Source organism: Peromyscus eremicus, chromosome 22 (assembly GCF_949786415.1).
Source record: "Peromyscus eremicus chromosome 22, PerEre_H2_v1, whole genome shotgun sequence".
NCBI lineage: Eukaryota > Metazoa > Chordata > Mammalia > Rodentia > Cricetidae > Peromyscus > Peromyscus eremicus.
Genome location: NC_081437.1, coordinates 18,880,855 through 18,901,893, shown reverse-complemented (window position 1 = coordinate 18,901,893; position 21,039 = coordinate 18,880,855). Strand labels below are relative to the sequence as shown.

Below are 21,039 nucleotides of genomic sequence, written 5' to 3'. Positions count from 1 at the left end.
TAACATTTTTGGGGGTTTATGGACTTTAAGTTTCATCAAATTTGGGAATCTTCAGCTATTGTTTTTTGTACTGTTTATCCTTCTGGCTTTGTGGTGATAAGAATTGAATTTAGGGCCTCACACATGCTGCACACTCTGACTGGGTTGCCCTGGCCTCTTTTTTTTTCTTTTCTTTCTTTCTGGCACTCTGAGTATTTTATATTCTTACGATGCCTGGCATGGTTCCCTCTTCGCACTTCCCATTGCTCGGCCTTGGGTGGGAGATGCTCTCCTTCTGTGATTCCCAGCAGGCTATGCAGAGCATCCCTTGGACTAGTTGGATGAAAGACAGTGCAGGTGACGCATTTTCCTTGGTCCTTTCAACATTTGGCATGCACTCGGTCCCCAACCTTCCACTAGTTGTGATCCTGTTTTCTAAGTCTTTGGATGAACTTTATTAACCATTATCAAGTCCTTTTCTGCTTATGCCAACAGCTCTTGCATAGTTTGTTCTATTTTCGTTTTTATCCATCTTTGGTTATAGGTGAGATTTTTCCACCTCTTTGCATCTTTACCAATTTATTTGGTCCTCTTCCCTTCTTTCTCTCTCCTCTTCCTCCCTCCCTCTCACTCCCTCCCTCCCTTACTCCTGGCTATCTGCCAGTCATCTTTATTTCTCTCTCTTTGTTTGAGACAGTATCTTACTACATAGTTCATGCTGGCCTTGAACTTGGTAGTATAGTCCAGGCTGACCTCAGGCTTACTGTCCTCAGCCTCTACCTCCTGAGTGCTGGGATTTACCCCCACACCTGGCTCTGACCTCTCTTTTGTTTTGCCCTACACATTGTGTATGGTTGTTAAGTCTCTGCGTTTCCTTATTTTCCCTCTGGAAGACTGAGTTTTACTTTGGCATTCAGTTAATTTGCTTGTGGATTATCGTGAATTAAGCTTTGTTAGAATAGATTCGGGCTGTTGTTTTCTAGGTTATAATAGTCCTGTTAGGAGGTAAGGTTTCTTGGATGAGTTGAATGCCATGGTTAGACAGTAAGAACTCTACTCCTGCTTGGTCAGAACTTGAAACTTCTGGCACTGTATGATTTCCAGAATCTTCATTCAGCACGAAGCATTTTGGCAGTCAGCTGATTTTTTTTCAGGCCTCAGAAAGTCTAGTGGTGTAGTAAAGCTTATTGCTTAGCCTTGGGGATGCTTACTGAACTTTCTAGAACTTGCTCTTTACCTTTCTTCCATAGTGTTTTGCTGTAGATTGCATTTGCCTTCTCAGCCCTATAGTCTGGTCCCTTCCTTCATCTCAGGGGACTTGGTGTGCTGTGACAGTGTCTGCCTGTCTGGGTGGGAGCCCCGAGTGTGCCAGAGACAGCAGCTGCACGGCCTGCTGAGACCCCTGAGCGCCTTCCCCTCTCTGCAGGGTCACTCCTGTGCTGCTGTATCCAACTCTGCACACAGGGCTTATTTTGTCTACACTGTAGGTTTTTATGGTGAGAAGGCAAGCCAGGCCCTAGCTTTGCCACATCTGGAAAGGGCAGTCAGTACCATTTAACTTTAAAATCCTATGTGTGGCAGTTAAGAGCTATATTTTATTAAGAAAATAGAACAAAGTAAAATTCATAACATTCTTACTAGAATCAATATTTATGTAAGCCTTGATTTTACTTGAATAATAATAAATATAGACATATTAGTTAAATTATATTGTAAATTTTCCAACAATTTTATATGTCAAAATTTGAAAATAAAAATTTAACTGATCTGAATCTGTGCTGTGATACCCATGTCATTGGTTTTTTTTATTTCTTTTGTAAGCCATAAAAATAAAGTTTAATTTAACTTTATGCCGTTTTTTTTTCTTTCGAATACATTTTTGAAAGTTGTGGGTTTTTTTTGTTTTTTGTTTTTTGTTTTTTGTTTTTTAAGAGTACATATCAGACTAGGAAAATGGGTTGTATTTAATTTTAGCAAATGTCTTACCTAAGAACAGTCTCTAACTGGATTATCCATTATTTCAGAATGCTGAGGCTTGGAACAATTTATCCACTTCTTATATTCGATTGAAACAAAAGTAAGTACACGAGTCCAATGTGAAGAACTTGGTTTCCCCCTCAAATTAGTAAGATTTTTCTCCAACTGAATATTTAAAATCTGTGTCTAGCTTTTTTCCTCTTTTTTCCTACCCTTGTATATAAGTTAGAGTAACTTAGTGAACCTTGAATTCTAATTGTATAGTTATTTCTTGAAAACATTTATTGTGTAATGAAGTAGACATTATGAATAATAGAATAAAGAAATATCCTTAAAATTGTTACTTGCCACCAGAGTTTTTCACCATAAATTTCATGACATGATAAAAACAAACTCAACTGGTAGTTTTCTTATTAATTGCTTGTCTTAGACATTTTTATAAAGTATAAACATGACCCTATTCTTCTGGAGATGTAGATTTAAGAAATAAATCAGTCTGCAATATTGTTTTCAGAGCTGATTAGTGACACAAGCTATATGTGGTGAATATCAGATGAGAATGCAAAGGGGCTGTGATAAAGTAGGTGCTGTCTGCTCGCCTGGTGCATGTGTGTCAGGAACTTGTTAGTCCTGTGAAGACCTCAGAAAGGAAGGTCTGTGAGCCTGGCCCAAAGGTGCTTGTCCTATACTGAAGCTAGCTTTGAAGGACACGTGGAAAGGATAGAGGACACTGTTTAGGAAAAGGAAGTGATGTGGCCAAATGTAGAGTGACATAATTGAGTGAATTATTTTAGGAGGTGAAGTCAAGTAGTCCAGCTGTAGAGTAAGTGAGCTCTCCAGCGAAAGAGAAGGATAGAAAAGGGCCACACTCAACTTACTGTATCTTCTAACGCTGACCAGCAAGTGGAGACCATCCTGTTGGGAATAATTTGAGATGTCGGTAGGAAACCACCAGAGAGAGAAACTTTGGCGGCTCTGCATCAGGAGAGCCCCCATCTCTGTATGAGGCAGAGTAGAGAGGGAGCTGGAAGCTGGGGAGCCAGTTAAACAATCCAGGCCTGAGCGAACTAGAGTGGAAAAAGAAAGGGCGGACGCCAAACACAACAGCCCAGTGGCTGTGGACTGGCTGTGGAAAGCGAAGGAAATGGAAGAACCAAGAGCTGCTGTCGCCAGAGCTTTAATGCAGTAATGAAAGGGTCTTTCCATTTTTACTTAGCCTTATTTTCAGGCTTGGTATCTGCTGTGGAGTCACAAGATACTTGTGAAGCTATCAAGACCATTTTATATTGAGATCATGAAATGTTTCCTCTGCTCTTAGATAGCAGTCGACATAAATAGTTTCAGTTTGTTCTACCAATCTCTTCAAAATAATACTATGTTCTTGATTAAAATGCACTGTGCTAATGCTTACCGGATACCTGTTGCTCTAGGGTAATGGGTGTCTTGGTTGTAGTGGGATCTTGTTAGTTTTTTCTAAGAGCCTAGATAATCCTTATGTAGTGAGGCTTTTTTCTTTTTTTAAGATTCAATTATTTTTACTCTATGTGTATGAGTCTTTGCTTGCATGTATGTATATGTACCATGTGCATTCCTGGTGCCCACAAAGGCTAGAAGAGGGCATTGGAACCCCTGGAACTGGAGTTCTAGTTGTGAGCTGCTGTGTGAATGCTGGGAACAGAACCTGGGTCCTCTTCAAGAGCATCTGTTATTTTTGTGTGGGTTTTGGGGGTCAACTCAGATTCTTGTGCTTGCAAGATGAGTGCTTTTAGACAAAGCCAGCTCCCCACTCTCACCCCTCAGGAGCCTGAGATTGGGGGGCATACAGATAGATCTCCTTGTGGTGTTGGTTGTTGTCTATTGAGTTGCTCTCCAGGAAGATGACTTTATACCCACCTCTTTGTTGTGGAAGAGCTGAGGAATCTCAGCCCACCAGTTGTTGAAAATAGTTGCTGTCACATGGGAGACAGTGGTAAGGGGTAGAATGAAGTAAAGGGGTAGGGGAGAGTCCATACAAACAAACAGTTAGCTTGATTTTTGAAAAACTTTCCTTTCCTTTCCTTCCCTTCCCTTCCCTTCCCTTCCCTTCCCTTCCCTTCCCTTCCCTTCCCTTCCCTTCCCTTCCCTTCCCTTCCCTTTCCTTTCTTTTCTTTTCTTGAAATCCGTTTTTTTTGCAAGAAAGGATCCTTTAGTGGTTCTTCAAATTAGGATCAGTCAGTAATACCCCATTCTTGTATATTTAAATATGTTTGATTTTGCATTTCCTTTTGAGTGGCAAGTTTAGCTGGTTATAAAACTTTAGGTTAACTGTTCATTTCACTCAGCATGTTAGAAGTAGTACACATTTTATTGTTTTCTGTCCTCTTGTTGCTGATAAAATACCCACTGTTTCCCAGTTGTTATTCTTTTGTAAACTATTAGGATATCTTCACGTTGCTTAGAATATGCAATGTGCTTTTTTGATCAAAGAATTTAGATCTTTGCTTGGAAAAATGTTCAGCCCCGATCTTTGATCCGTAGCATCCTGCCATTTGCTTGCATTCCTTTACTCTGGAATTTCTGTCAGATGTATATCTAAGTCTTAGCTCGTTCTTCCTTGTTTCCTCACTCTTCATCCATGTGTTAATCTGAATTTTGGCAGACTCCTCACTATTCTTTTCCAGTTCACCAATTTTCTCTTGAATTACGTGCAGGCTGGTTTTAGATGCACATTAAGCTTTGCTTATTTTAATGTTTCTTTCAGCTCTGAAATTGCTAGTTGTTTTTTGTTCACATTTCTTTGGTCTTGCTCTGTTTCTACCTGGTTTTGTTTTACTGTCTCCTGTTGTAAATCACTGCCTTGTCTGTGTCAGTTTTGAAACAAATATATTCAAAGGCTTCATAGTTTACTTTTTAAAAAAAATATTTCTAGCATACAAAGAATGAGATTTCATTATGCAATTTTTTGAACAAATTTTTTTTTCTCTCTCTGTTCCCTCTTCCCCCTCTGTCTGTCCAAGTAGCCTCCTTTATGTTTTTATGTCATGTGAGTCCTTTTGCACACACCCCACCTCTGCCTTCTTGGTTTGTTTTGTTTTTTCGAGACAGGGTTTCTCTGTAGTTTTGGAGCCTTTCCTGGATCTCGCTCTGTAGCCCAGGCTGGCCTTGAACTCACAGAGATCTGCCTGGCTCTGCCTCCCGAGTGCTAGGATTAAAGGCGTTCACCACTACCACCCGGCTTGTTTTGTTTTTTCAAGACAAGGTTTCTTTGTGTAACAGCTCTGGTTGTCCTGGAACTCACTCTGTTGACCAGGCTGGCCTCGAACTCAGAGATCTACCTGCTTCTGCCTCCTGAGTGCTGGGATTAAAGGTGTGCGCTACCACTGCTCAGCTTAACACCCCTTGTTCTAGTCCTATGGTCTCCTGTTTTTGATAGACTACTTAACTATAGCTCAGGGTCTAGAGTGATGGTTCAGTGGTTAAGGGCACACTGGCTGCTCATCCAGAGGACCTAGATTCAATTCCTAGTGCCCAGGTGGCAGCTCACAGCCATCTGTAACTCCATTTCCAGGGGATCTGTTCTCCTCTTTGGGTCTCCACAGGCATCAGGCATATTTATGGTGAACAGACATACATAGAGGCATAATACCCACACACATAAAATGACAGCAACAACAACAACAAAATAATTAGTTTTTAAAAATTAACCTTAATTTTAGTAAGTTTATGTCCTGTTGGGCAGCTTTGTTGACTGTCCCATCTTTGTGTAGGGCCACCCCCCACCCCCGCCAGGTTGTATAGTTTTGTTTTGTAGGTTTATTTAGAGGGTGAGGAGCCTGTGTTTTGTTTTGACCTCACATCTGTCTTGCCCACCTGTGTGCTTCCCTCTGTCTGTCTTGCAGGATTACAGCCACACATAGTAGGCCACTCTAGGTTGGAGTCTGGAACTTGAATCAGCCTTTTCGTGGGGCAGTATTGAGATTGATGTTATGTGTTATAATGTCCTTGTTAGCAGTAAATAAATAAGGGAAGACATATTTCCATAGAGTGCTGTGTGTCCCTCATATCCTTATTGAACCATACAGGGAACTTGGTGGCTTTGTGTTATTATTTGGGTTCTGACTCCCAAGTGATGTATGATACAAGCAATTAAAGAGTGGCCATTCACATTCATGTTCATAAGACTTCATTGTTCCTTTCTTTAAAATCTGACCTCCCACAGAGTCAAAGCTTTTAGAACTTTACAAGAAGCTCTCAAATGTAACTACGAACACTGGCAAATCTGGGAAAACTATATTCTCACCAGCACCGACGTCGGGGAGTTTGCAGAAGCCATTAAAGCTTACCACCGGCTCCTGGACCTACGAGACAAATACAAAGATACCCAGGTAGGAGATTCACATTTTGTTAGTTCAGTCTGTGCTTTCTTTATACTGATTTTTCTACTCTGTGATAAAAGTTGTTTTCTTGAATGTTAAACACATATAGTATATGTAAACTGCATTTCTGTTCTTTAGTCATCCATTTCCAGTTACTTACAGATCCTGCCATTCGATGTTAAGTGTATTGGTGCAGTCATACACAGTATTCCTGCAGCTCAGTTTTGCATATCTGGGTACATATGTACTGTCAGTATGCAGAGCTGAAATACAAGTCCTTTGCATTACTTACTACTTTGGGTAACTCCGGGCCTTCTGTGGTTTGTAATAGTGGGAGTCAATTCTGTATGCGTTCACACAGCACTTGCTACATGCTTCCCAAGGTTTGAACAATATAGAGATAATGGTAGCATTTTGTTTACGGCACTGAAGAGAGGGTCTCTCTGGTTGGATGAAGTTATTCTTGAAGAAAGTATTGCAGATTTGCAGCCACAGTGTTTGCTGTCTGGTAGCATAAGATAAACAAGACCTTTGGGTTGAATGACAATGGAAGGCGGTGTACAAAGAGAAAATACTCAGGAGTTTATGGGTTAGGGCATCAGAGGGCTAGAAAACAGCACTTTATTCTTTAGCTCTTCTAACAGTCAACATGTGCTATTTCAAATGATGGGTTTGAATTTATAAAAACAATATCAAACAAATGAACACAGAAATAATATCTGATATACGATAATACCTTGCCAATCTCATGGCATAAATACTCCAGTTCTAAACACAGCTTATCACAGTCCTGTTTTAACACCCCTGGGTTTGGCTCATGTACATGTCTTGAAAGCATAACTATGTAATTGCCAAGTTAGCTTGAAGGCTTTTGGTTCCATGTAGTTCACTGGGAAAATCTATAACTTCAGGTAGAATTTTCCACACAGAGGAGAGATCCTAACTTTCAGTCGGTCCTCCTCCTCATCCTCTCCGTTTCATCCACATCTTCTCATTGTAAATATTGTCATTGTAAGAAGGAATTGTAGTTAGAGTGTAGAGCTTACTTTAAATGCAAGCCAGGCTGAGAGTGTGGCTCAGTGACAGACAGAGCACTGGCTTACGGCTTTCTCCTCCTGCACACTTTGTGCCTTGGCACAGGGCACAGAGGATGCTCGGGACAGATCTCATATATTACAACCCACTCTTCTGCAGTTATATTTCGTATATTTCAACTGTGGTTTTTAAGGTCTTTCTTGACTAAGGAAGATTTTAGAAACTTGTGTTTAAAGCCTCACGGAAAGTGTAAGTCATTCAAGTTGACATTATTTTCCGTCTTACACTGGAGATTAATTTTCTTGCACAGCCCTGATCCTTTTCAAGTCACTGCTCTCTGAGCCCCACTGGGCTTGACCGTCACTGGTAGAGTTGAGTAGGAGATGTGCCCCCGGGCTTGTGTTTTGAACACTGTGTCTACAGCGTGCAACACTGTGTTGAAGAAGTGGGCACAGGCAGGTGGGAGTGGGTTATGAAGGGTGGGTCTTGAAAGGTTACATCAGCCTCTGGTTCAGCCTGCTCTCTCTGCCTCCTGGTCAGCGCTATGTGAGGTGTCTCGGCCACACGTTCTTTCCTCCACAAATGCCGTGCCTCCCCACTGTCCTTGGATGAACTTCAGTCCTTTGAAACTGTGAACCAACATAGACCTTACTTCCGTAACTTGTTTCATCAGGGACTTGGTCATAGTGACTGCAGAAGTAACTAATACAGTCGGGGCACAAAGGGACCTTGCTGGGTTTGTGTCTGTGCAAACAGTTTCTTCTTGAGGCAGGGTCTTTCCCTGAACCTGTAGCTTACTGATTTGGCTAGACGGACTGGCTAACAAGCCCTTGGGATCCTCCTGTCTCTGCTCCTGGAGGCCTGGATTTATAGGTGTGTACTGTTGTGTCTGGCTTTTTATGTGGGTGCTGAAGATCGAACTCATGTCCTGTGCTTGCAAAGCAGTCACTTGATGAGCTACCTCCCCAGCCCCTAAGAGAACTGAGGAAAACTTCACAGGATAGTAAGTGGCAGTGGGGGTGGGGGCTGGGGAGCGGGCACACTAGATCTTGGTGTGGAGTCCTCTGGGGCTAGGCTGGATAGACTTATGTACCAATGCATAAGGAAGTGAGACACTCCCCTGCTTCCTGTTAAGACTTACATGGACAGTCTCCAGTGGCGTTCTGCTCGTCAGTCACACTGGCTGCTTGGCCAAGCCATCTCCTCTTTTTTTTTTTTTTTTTTTTTTTTTTTTTTTTTTTTTTTTTTTTTGTTTTTTTGTTTTTTTGTTTTTTTGGTTTTTCAAGACAGGGTTTCTTCTCTGTGTAGTTTTGGTGCCTTTCCTGGATCTCGCTCTGTAGACCAGGCTGGCCTTGAACTCACAAAGATCCACCTGCCTCTGCCTCCCAAGTGCTGGGATTAAAGGCATGCGCCACCACCGCCCGGCGCCATCTCCTCTTTAATGGCCCTAAGGGGCTGTGTTAGGTCAGTCTGACACCATTGTCTGCTGTTGTTTGCCACTGGTTTGTCTCTCATCCACTTCCTTTCTGGTGTGCGTGGGATTGCTCTTCTAGGTCGGTCCCTTAACCCTCAGTAATCTGCAAATCCACCAAGGACTAGTACCGTAGGCTCACTGGCTTTGAGGATCCAGGAAATGTCCTGATCATCCTTTCATGCTTGACATCAAGGGGCTAGTTCTCTAAAGAGAATCGAAGCGGCCCAATCTAGAGCCTTCTCCTGGAAGAGAGTAGGAGATGGACTCGTGTGGTCCATAATCTTTAAGCAGGAAATGGGGGAGGGGGAATTTCCTGTGTTCTCGGCCATTCTTCCCTGCTTTCTAAGGAACACAGGGACAGGTCAGATGGGACATGGTAAAGTGACAGCTTACATTCACTGAACGCTGCTGTGGTTGGACACTATTCTGGTACTTCGCACGTATTAGCTCATTTAATTCTTACCACAGCTGTGTGGGGTAGATGTGTGCTCTCATGGGCTATATCTGACTCTGGAATGTGGGTGTATGTATGTCTCCACTCCCTGTCAGTTTCCTTATTTTAAAGGAACTAATGGTTCAAATAAAATAGCCATCTAAAGATAATTTTGAAAAGGCATTTATATCAGAAAGGGTTATGAAGTCAGCAAGGTAATGCTGATTTTCATTGACTTTGGTATATCAATTATGCTAAAACCGAGACACAAGTATTTCAGAAAAAGGCAAGAAGACGTGGAACAGTTGTTTAGAAAGAAACAGGTTTTGTCTGGATGATTCCTGTCTCCTGCAGGTGTAACCCTGAATGGGATTGGTGCTATTTGAGTTTCCTTTTCTGACTCATCACCAGCTCTGGAGCCTCCCTCTCTCAGGATGAATCAACTTGTTACGATGTGGAGCTGATGTTGCCATGTTGGTCTGTGAGTGCATGGCGAGAGGAAAGGGACTCACGGTGCTAGGTTCCAACAAAAACACTGAGAGTAATTACTTGATTCTAAAGATAAAACTCTGACTTGTTTATTTGGCTAACAAATAAAAGGTAACAGAAGTAACAGGAAAAGGACTCGAGAAACACATTAAAGGGGTATACTTAAGCATTTTCCAGAAAAAGAAAAAAATCTCAAGCATGACTTTGCCAGCACACATTGACCTGCTGTAACTCTCTCTCATCCTGTGGTGCTGAGGATCAGACCCAGGGCCTTGAACATGCCAGGCACGTGCCCGACCATTGAACAACCACAGCTCCAGCCTTAGCTTTCATCTTAAATGGAGTTTTCAAACACGTTTTAGTGGCCGTATTCATAACTTCTCAGCCCTCTAATCATATAAATTTCTTTTTTTGTTTTTCTTTTTTTGGGGTGGGGGTAGGGTCTCTCTACATAGCCCTGGCTGTCCTGGAAGTCACTGTATAGACAAGGCTGGCCTTGAACTACCTACCTCTGCCTACTGAGTGCTGGGATTAAAGGCATGTGCCACTATGCTCAGGTTCATATAACGTTTTCAACCACAGCTAAATCGTGCTGGTTTCCATTCACAATTTTGTAATCCTATGTATGTCTTAGCCCATTGTCCTGTGGGACAATTTTGTGAAAATTTGTTGTTTATGCGATAAAATTATTAGACTTTATTTATATCTATGGCCAGTTAACAGTTTAGATTTTCTTTCTTTCTTTAATTTTTCATGTGCCTTGCTGTGAGTGTGTCAGATCCTCTGGAACTTGAGTTATAGACAGTTGTGAGCTGCCATGTGGGTGCTAGGAATTGAACCAGGGTACTCTGGAAGAGCAGCCAGTGCTCTTAACTGCTATGTCATCTCTCTAGCCCCCAGTTAATATTTTAAATTCTTATTTTTCCTCTCATTATTTCTTTATTCTCATTATTCCATTATTCTCAATAACAGGGTGTGATATAAACTTTCTCTTATAGAGTGACACTTTTAAGCATGAATATTTATTTTGATGTGTATGAGGGTTTTGTCCACATGTATGTGTACCACATGCATGCAGTGCCCATGGAAGCCACAAGAGGGCAGTGGATCCCCTGAGACTGGATTTACAGGCGGTTGTGAGCTGCCGTGAGGGTACTGGGAATTGAACCTGAGTCTTCTGTAAGAGCAACTAGTGCTCTTAACCACTGAGCCATCTCTCCAGACCTGAAGCACGAATATTTTTAATAACTTTGTAATTAGTTTCATTAAAAGTTGAATGTTTTTTGGAGCAGTCATGGGTTCTTTGGATTCTTGCGACTGCCCTCCTGCAGTCCTACTGTGTGCACCGGAGACCAAGCAATTGTTCTGTGAAGTGTCCGTGAAGCACATTGAGCAGCATCGCATGCTCTCTGAGTGTCAGCTGTTAGAGCTGTTGGCTTGATAAGCACATTTGGATGTAATGGGAACATATTACTGAGAATGTCAATTCTAGGTACCCAGCGACTTGCCCAGGTCAGATGACCCTCATTAGCACCATAGAGAACCCTCAGACATTCAGCTGTAGAAATAACATAGGAAGATCATGTATCTGTTTCTTGGGGAAGCCCTGTAAGTGGCTCTCTATAGAAATATCGTAGAGTTCTGATGGCACTGGTTAGCTTCTACAGCCATGGGCAGGATCACTTCCTAGTGGGTAAGTCATCCTTGGCAACTGAGTCCTGGTTACTAGCAGTTGGCTCTGGCATATCCAGCTTTGTAGTGTATTGTCTGTCAACACGCATTACAGCAGTCAGTCAGTATGCACCATGACAATTGGTAGATGGCCTGGAATGTTTTTATCTTGGGTAAAACTTAATTTGACTGGATATATTTGGTAGCAGTTGTCTTTCAGAAAAAATCTCTGATATTCTTTTGTTTGACACTATTGACCTCATTCTATTTTAATTTGCTTTGAAATTCTTTTTTGTCTATTCCTTCCTGTGTACTTTTGATGGTTCTAACCCTTATACTTTTTATATAGATATGGATTATAGTGATTTAATTTTTCCCATAGAGAGTATATAAAATGTATAAATTTGTATTTATTATAATACAGACAGTGGTGTAAACTAGATACAAATTATCCTGTTTTTTTTTTCTTATTCCAGTATTGTAAAGGGAATGAGTGGATGGGTCTATTGCTTGTATAAAATAGTTGTTGTTTTTCTGTAGCCTTAATTTTGAGTGAAGTATAGATTGGTAAAACTCGGGAATAGCATTCTGTAACAGCAGCATCTGACATGTTCTTTCTAACGTCTGTCCTTTATAACATCTGTATTTACAGACATACTCTTACTTACCGGCCAGTAAACCAGATTTTTGTTTCTGTAATTGGTCCTTGTTCGGTTTCCAGAGTTCTATTCTAGTGAATAGTGAATAGTAGGTGCACAAATCCTTGTGTGCACGCTTCTCTCCTTGGGCAAATTCTATGTGATCTATTATTTCTTCCTGGTTTCTTGTTTTTAGACTTCCCCCCCCCCCCCAGACCTGAGGACCGAACCCAGGGCCTTGTGCTTTCTAGGCAAGTGCTCTACCACTGAGCTAAATCCCCAACCCATTTAGACATATTTTTAATAAGTTGGTGTCTTAGGGTTTTTATTGCTGTGAAGAGACACCATAACCACAGCAACTCTTATAAAGGAAAACTTTTGGGGAGTTTCTCTGTGTAGCCCTGGCTGTCCTGGAACTCACTCTGTAGATCAGGCTGGCCTCCAACTCACAGAGATCCTTCTGCCTCTGCCTCCTGAAGTGCTGGGAATTAAAGGTGTGTGCCACCACTCCTGGCTAAAGGAAAACATTCAGTTGGGGCTGGCTTACAGTTCAGAGGTTTAGTCCATTATCGCCATGGCAGGAATGGCAGCATGCAGGCAGACATGGTGCTGGAGAGGTAGCTGAGAGGTCTACATCCTGATCCATAGACATCAGGAAGAGAGAGACACTGGGACTGGCTTGGGCTTCTGAAACATCAAAGCCCACCCCCAGTGACATACTTCTTCCAACAAGGCCACACCTACTCCAACAAGGCCACACCTCCTAATAGTGCCACTTCCTATGAGTCTATGGGAGCCATTTTCATTCAAAACACTACAGTTGGCAATCATTTGGAAAAGGAATTTAAGTTTTATATATTAAAATTTAATCTGTTTAGGGGATTAATACATATTGAGTGCTTAATATATTCTTGCCACTTAATATCGATTATCTTTATAGAGCACACAACATTTGGAGTGGACACTAAGGATTCTTCAAGGTGCAGACTATTACAGTGAGGCCCAGACAGTGTATATAGTTAGTGGGAATGGAAGGGTAGAACCACATCAAGTGTGCTTGGATGTCTGTGGGAAGATTTATGTGAAGTATTTCCTCATCAGGTTAATGTTCATGTGAACTGTTGGTAACAAAACTTTCTTAATTGAAGTATGCGTTACTTGTAATAAAGCATGCAGGTTTTTTAACTTCATGCATCTTGACTATTCTATATTCTAATGTAACTATGACTCCATTTTCATCACTGCAGGGTCCTCTTAGGTCCCTTTCTAGTCAGTGGAGCCACCACCCTTTCCCCAGCTAAGTAATTACCTTCCGATTTCTGTCACCACAGTTCACTGTTGCTTTTTCTCAAGTGTCACATAACTATCGTCTGTAGTTGTACATTGATATTCTTTATTTGATATTGTCTTTGGAGTCATGAAAAGGTGCTATTGATGGGCAGCAGGGCAGCTTGCCAACCAAATTAAAGTCTTAGAATAAATGATGATTGAGTATTACCTGAGAGAAAAGAGAGAGGAAACAGATCCACTTTGTATAATTACAGCTTTGGAAAATAGATGCTATCTCCAGTCGACTGCCCAGGAATCTTAGGCTCATCAAGGTAAGCTAATAAAGCTGATATGTTCTAGCTGACAGGCAGTAGAAAGTAGGGAAGCCAGGCCTTGAGATCTGGCCCTTTTAACCTAGAGCCGTGTGTGTGTGTGTGTGTGTGTGTGTGTGTGTGTGTGTGTCTGTCTGTCTGTCTGTCTGTGTATACATGTATGAGTGTGTGTGTCTGGTTGCATACACACATGTGCCCGTGTGCCTGTAGAGGCCAGAGGTCCGTATTGGTTCTCTTCTTCAGTGGCTTGTCACCTTGTTTTCTGAGACAGGGTCTCTCAGTGAACTGGGACCCCGTGTTCTTGGCAGGAATAGGTAGCCAGGAAACCCCAGGGATCCTCCTGTCTCTGCATCCCCAGTGCTAGGATTACAGGTACACACCGGCACTCCTGGTCCGTGGACTGGGGCTGTGGATTTGAACTGAGGGCCTCTCAAGCTTTTCCAACAAGCAGCTTACTGACTGAGCCGTCTCCCTAGCGCTACACTGCCACAGCTCTTCACAGTTTTTCGTTTTGCAATGCTAAGGAAAACACTAAGCTGGCTATCTTCTCCTCCTAACTGGGGTTTGGGGAAGCCAAGAGTTAGGGTTATCGGTCCAGGAAACAGCATCTTTCTTGGAGACCTCCAAGTGGAGAGCAAAGGTAGCCAAACAACGGAGGTGGGAAATTGCTTCATTTCTGGCCTGAAGCCCTCCTGGAAGTTTTTGTAACAGGTCCCAAGGTAGTCCCATTCCTTCCTGCTAGGAAGACCTCCAGGATTCAGAGGGCTGAACTCTGTGCAGCAGGCCAAGATTGTGATGAGATTTGGCCGAGACCCTCAAGGTTAGTGTTAGGGAAGAGCTTTCCCATTATGGAAATGCTTTCTCTTTTGCCAAGGTTCTCCAGCATTTGTGTTAGAATTGCCTTTCCATTCTGTGAGGCCTTCAGCTCTCTTTGGAGATGAGTGTGATCCCTCCCAGTCATCTGCACTTGGTGCGTTTCTCAAGCTTGGTCTGGGAGAGAGGCGAGAAATAGATGTTTTGTTTGTTTTTGTATATTCTACAACAGAAGGGCTCACCAAACCAGGAATCCTGTATCTGGCAAAGCTGAGTAGCTGGGAATGGTGGTATGTGCCTGTGTTCCAAGTATTGAGGAGGCTGGGGCAGAAGGATCACAGTTTGAGGGCAACTCAGGCTAGTTAACAAGACCTATTTGAAAAAACAAAAATGCACAAAGAAATGAGGGATAAATTATGACATTCTTATGGATTTTTAAGAAATCCGAGGGATTTGTTACCCCAAGCCTACCCTGTAGGAGGTTCTGGCAGGAGTGTTGAGTATTTGGACAAAATGAAAGAATACTAGATAATAACCAGATAAAGAAATACAGGTCACTCTAGACACAGTGCATCAGCATTACTGTAACAAGTTTGTAATCCTACTTGGCTTTCTACATGCTTTAAAAAGCTCATATTGTTTAACTTTAATTTGTAAATCCATAGTTTGTTTTCTGTATAGTTTGAAAATTAATTCATTTGAAGAATTTACTTTATGTATGGGGCACACAGTATCTAAAGACTTAATTTACTGATATAAACAATGGAAAGGGGCAGCTGCAGAGTTAAGGAAGCAAAAGTTTTCATGTTACTGAGTTTTATATAGATACATGTAGCACTCTGCCAAACAAAGACTCTGCTTCCATGTTTTCCTCAAGTGCACATGGACATTTTCTAGAAGGGCCACATGTTAACTCTCAAATTAATCTCAGTAGATTTGGAAGGAATAGTTTATAAAGTATCTTCTATGAACATCACAGGATGAAATTAGAAATAGAAGTGAAAAACCAATAGTAAAACCAAAAAAGTTTACGGAAATGTGGAAAGTAGACAATATACTTTTAAATAATCAGTAGATGTGGTGGTTTGAATAAGAATGGCCCCCATAGGCTCATAGATTTGAATGCTTGGTCACCCAGGAGTGGCGCTACTTGAAAGGATTAGGAAGTATGGCCTTGTTGGAGGAAGTGTGTCACTGTGGGCGGGCTTTGAGGTTTCAGAAGCCCAAGCCAGTCCCAGTGTCTCTCTCTTCCTGTTGTCTGTGGATCTGGATGCAGAACTCCCAGCTCCTCCAGCACCGTATCTACCTGCATGCTACAATGCTCCCTGCCATGATGATAATGGACTAAACCTCTGAAACTGTATGCGAGTCCCAATTAAATGCTTTCTTTTATAAGAGTTGCTGTGGTCATGGTGTCTATTCACAGCAGTAGAAAGAAACCTAACTAAGACAGTAGATTAAAAATCAAGAAGTATATAGAGACAAAATGAAAATACAACGTTAGATCAATAGAAGTACTGATCAGTTGGACATTTACGGCTAGCTGTATATATTCGTTTTAAAACACAGGAGAGATTTCAAGTCAACAGCTGATCTTTTTGTTTGCTTGCTTTTTGGAGACAGGGTCTCTCTACATAGCCCTGACTGTCCTGGATCTTACTATGTAGACTAGTCTACCCTGAGCTCACAGAAATCCACCTGTTTCTGCTTCCTGATTAATGGGCTTAATAGGCTATTTTTATACCTAAGAAACTACTAGATGAAGAAAAACAAATAAACAAACCCAAAGCTAGCAGAACCAGGGAAACAATAAAGATTATAAGAGATAAGTGAAATGGACTAGAGACAGTGCTTTTTTTTTTTTTTTAATGATAACAACATTGACAAAGCTTTAGATAGATGAACTAAGGAAGAAAGATCATTGAAATCAGAAAGGGAAATGGGGACATTGTTACCAATTTTAGAAGTAAAAAGGGTAGTAAGAGAGTACTGTGAACGCCTGTTTGCCAACCGGTAAGATAACGTAGAGGGATTGAAGGATTCCTATGAGGACTAACTCACAATGAAGAGGAAAATCTGATCAGAGATGCTTACTGCCACCATTTAATACCAGTTGGGTTGTTGCCAGAGTAATTAGACAAGAAAAGTAAATAAATAAACCCATAGAAAGAGAAGAAGCCAAAGTATGTATTTGCTAGTTATAAGATCTTACGTACAGAATCTTATAAAGATTACACAAAAGCTGTTAGAACTAATTTGATTCAGCAAAGTAACAGTACAAATCTGTCTTAGTTAGGGTTTCTATTGCTGTGATGAAACATCATTACCAAAAAGCAAGCTGATAGGAAAAGGGCTTATTAGGCTTTCACTTCAGCATTGCTATTGATCACTGAAGGAAGAAGTCAGGACAGGAACTCAAACAGGGCAGGAGACTGGAGGCAGGAGCTGATGCAGAGGCCATGGAGGGGTACTGTTTACTGACTTGTTTCCCTTGGTTTGCTTAACCTACTTTCTTATAGAACCCAGGACCACCAGCCCAGGGATGGTACCACTCACAATGGGCTGGGCCTTCCCACATTGATCACTAAATGAGAAAATGCCTTACAGCTGGATCTCATGGAGCTTTTCCTCTGCTGAGACTCCTTCCTCTGATGACTCGTTTATGCCAAGTTGACACAGAACCATTGAGTACAAAGTCAGTTATGTCTCAGATACTAACAATATCCAGTTGTCCTGGTTAGTTTTTTGTCAACTTGATAGGAGCTAGAGTCATTTGGAAGAGGAAACACAATTGAGAAAATACCCACAAAGATTGGCCTGTAGGTAAGCCTTAGTGCCACTCATGGGCTGTTGGTCCTGGATATAGTAAGGAAACAGGCAGAGCAATCCTTGAGGAGCAAGCCAAAAGCAGCACTCCTCTGTGGTCTCTGGTTCAGGTTTTTCCTCCAGGTTCCTTCCTTAAGTTCTTGCCCTGACTTCTTTTTGTGGTGGACTGATTGGGACATACAAGCTAACATAAACCTCCTCTCCCCAAGTTGCTTTTGGTTGTTGGGTTTTCTCACAGCAAGAGAAGCCCTAACTGAGACACCAATCTAAGAAAGAAATTGTGCAATCAATTCCATTTATAGTATATTCAAAAAGAGGAAAATATTTAGTAAATATTTAGCCAAAAAAGACTTGTGTGATGAGAACTATACTTAGAATTAGCAGATGGACTCAGTCAAAATGATTCTGGTTTTGTTTAACATCCAAAGCATCAGAATCAGGAGCCAGCCTCACACACACCTTCCTCTCTCCATCAGGACTGACGTTGACGTCATCAGTGTCATAGAGTTTCTTCACAGCCTGCTTGCTCTGGTGCCTGTTGGCCTTGCCATCTCATCGAACACACCTGACTTGTCGTCTGCCTCTTCAGGGCTGACTCAGTGGTCAGGGGACACGTGATGACAGCACACTGGTCAGTCTTCTTGCTCCTGGAAATGCTCTTGAGAAGGTTTTGAGCCACTTCAAGAGCCTTGGGGTCTTGGGCTGGGAGGTGGGCGACTTACGGATCTTCCTTCGTGCTTGGTTGTGGACGCCGCTCAGCACTCACTGCCTTCTCTGTTTTCAGAGCCTTTGCTTGGGCTTTGGCCGTGGGAGGGCAGGAGCCCTTCTTCACTTTCAGCACCGTCTTGGCAAAAGCTAGAATGTGATTTTGATGTATTTAGATAATTTTATTTTATTTCTCTGTCCCATATTTATCACCATAAGCTACATCATTCTCATTTTTAAAGTCTCTTAAGCATCAGGCTTCAAATGTTTACTTAGATTGTCTAATGATGCACCAAATGAACCCCAAATGGACTAAATATACGCCAAGTACTTTGTCTCCTAGAAAAAACGAGGAACGGGAGAGAATGCTTAGAAAGTTCTTGACCCCTGAGGCAATAAAGGAAAACTGGAAGGAATTTTTATGACCACATTAAAGAAACATGTGACAAATACTTATAACAAATAAGAAAGGCAGCAAGCTAATAATAGCTTTACGATATAAAGAGTTAACATCTGCTATAGGAATGAAGGGGAACTGAGTGTAGAATTCACGAGCACATTCAAGTAAGGATAAAAATGTAGTTCATAATAGTGACACATTTTAAAATCCTTGTTGTAAGAATAGAATATTCAATATGTACCAAGTTGTTAGCCAGACATTAAGTCCAAAAACTGAAGTTGTGCATCCATCCATAAGCCAAAATAAGTTCAGATGGACAAAATATTTAAATTGGAATTCTAAACAGAATGCTACTGTAGGTAAGTGTAGACTTGGGAATTAGGTAGCCTGAGTTTGTCCCACCTCTCTCTGACTCACTAGCCATGTGACCTTGGGCAGGTTAGTTAACCACTTCCTGTCTCAGTTCATAAGACGGGGATGAAATGGCAGCCGCCTCCCAGGAGGGACAGTTGTGAGGATCAGATGTGTTAGTACACGTAATGGGTGTGGCCTGGGGCCTGGTGCATGCAAGTGCATTTAAAATAGTTGTCACATCGTCAAACAGGTAAAACCGTAAAAGCATTAAAGAAAAATTTGGTAGATATTTTTATGAGCTTGGGGGTGGGGGAAAAGACATATAATCATGAAATCATAGAAGATGAAGAGATTTATCATTTAAAACTTCTGCACATGGGGAAGTACTTCTGATCAGTGAGTGAAGTGTGGGGTCACCAGCCACAGGGGGACAGGCTATGAGGGTGACATTGTTTTGTGACTTCCTGCACTGAAGCCAGACCTGGCCAGGTAAGTGCCTCGGAAGAGCTTATTTGAATGTTTTACACATTGTCTTGGTTCTTCTTAGAGCTGCTGTAACAAATTTCAACAAACTTGGTGTTCTGTGGAAGTTTCTTCTTGTCGTTGTTCAGCTCTGGAATCCAGAAGTCCAAAATCAGAGTGTGAACTTGCCATGTTCCTGGGGATTCTGGAGGGAGGTCCTTCTAGTTTCTAGTGGTCCTGGACCTTCCTCTTGTGGTACCGAGGCTCCAAACTCAGTCATGTCTATATTCTCTCCTCTCTGTCTGAGTTTTCTCCTCTTACATGGAAGGAATCAATGACTTCCAGTCCTAGCTACTGGGCTGAGGTCCCACCTTGGTCCATATGACCTCATCATCACTAATTATATCTACAAAGACCCTGTTTCCCCCCAAACACTCATATTCTGGGGCCCAGGGTGGACATGAATTTGGGAGAAACTTTATTTTACCACAATGTTATACTCCCTTTCATGGGGAAAACAGCTGTAAGCCTGGCTGTAAGAGTGTGGTGTGGCTCTCGGAAGTCTCCAGAACAGATCCAACACCTCCCTGGAGGCTGGTGGAAATAGCAGAGGGGACGTGAGCCAGAGGTACCTTGAGGGGAAGCCGGAGACCCTCAACTAGTCATGCCAGCGGCTTTCCTTTGGACACTGTCAGGGGTTCAGATGCCCAGGAACAACAGGGATATACCAAGAATATAGGAGGGGCTGGGTCTGTAGAAGATGGTGTGTTTGTGTGTGAGGTCCTGAGTGCAGTCGCCGGCACTGGGGAGAAAATCGGAGTTCACAGAAAGATACTAAACCTCCAAGAGAGACGAGTGGGGCCAGCAAGATGGTTCAATGGGTGAAGGTGCCTACCAGCAAGGCTGAGGAGCTAAGTTCAATCCCTGGAACCCACAGTGTGGAAGAAGAGAAATGACTCCTCGTTTATGCTGTAGCATACACGTGTACACACCGCGCGCACACACACACACACACACACACACACACGCATGCACACACACATACACGCTCTGGAACACTGATAATTTCTAAAGAAGGCTCTAGGAGATTATGAAATTAAATACCAAGATAAAAATTGTGTATATGGGTACATACATAATTGGGAAGAATGTCCCAAACTCTCATTAGGTCCAGAAGGGTGTCAAGACCCATGAAGAGTTTCCAGACCAAAGAACTCTTCAGTGTAGACTATTAGACCAGTCTCAGATAAAAAAGCTGATGGACCTCCCCTTACAATTGCCAGGGAGTAGATTGGCCCCTTTAATGTATCATAGTACAAACAGGAAAATATCACAGGGCACATTTACTCTTGTTCTAGCTAGCATTGAAAGTTAGCATTGTTTTCCAAGTATGTGTAAGTAATTATATCCGTAGAAACAAACCAAAACCCTTAGCTCCACTCTGCTGCCAACCCCCCTCTGTCCCTTATGGCCAGTTCTTGGTGAGAGGTGGCCACCGGAGGCCCTGGGAACCCATGCCATTTAGTGCCATCTGCTCTCCCTGAGGGGCAGCTGACAGGGTGTGTGGCCATGTCTGCTGATGTCCAGCCTTCAGCCTCATGGAGCTCCACTAACCGCTGGTTCTTCACCTGGTTTTGAAATTTCTTGCTTCTTACCTTACCAGGTGTTTCCTAGCCTCTTTCACACACCCGCTCCCCTTTTCTTCTCTGGGAGAGGGTCCCCAAGTGTGATCCCCTCACTAATCTTCTTCCATGTAGTGAGGCTCCCTAGGGCATCTCATTCCTTCCTTCCATTTCTCTCCTAGCCCCCTGAGGTAGATATTTGTGA

The 21,039-nt window shown here is 42.3% G+C and overlaps 1 protein-coding gene across 2 annotated transcripts in view; it reads left to right on the top strand.

Moving 5' to 3' along the window:
• The window catches only part of Ttc27 (tetratricopeptide repeat domain 27), a 130,917-nt gene that overhangs the window by 97,977 nt on the left and 11,901 nt on the right, over positions 1–21,039 (top strand). For both annotated transcript variants that reach the window (XM_059248265.1, XM_059248264.1), the window contains exons 15-16: positions 2,004–2,056; positions 6,155–6,320. In XM_059248265.1, coding sequence (XP_059104248.1) covers positions 2,004–2,056; positions 6,155–6,320 — 219 coding nt within the window. The remainder of the gene's footprint in view (positions 1–2,003; positions 2,057–6,154; positions 6,321–21,039) is intronic.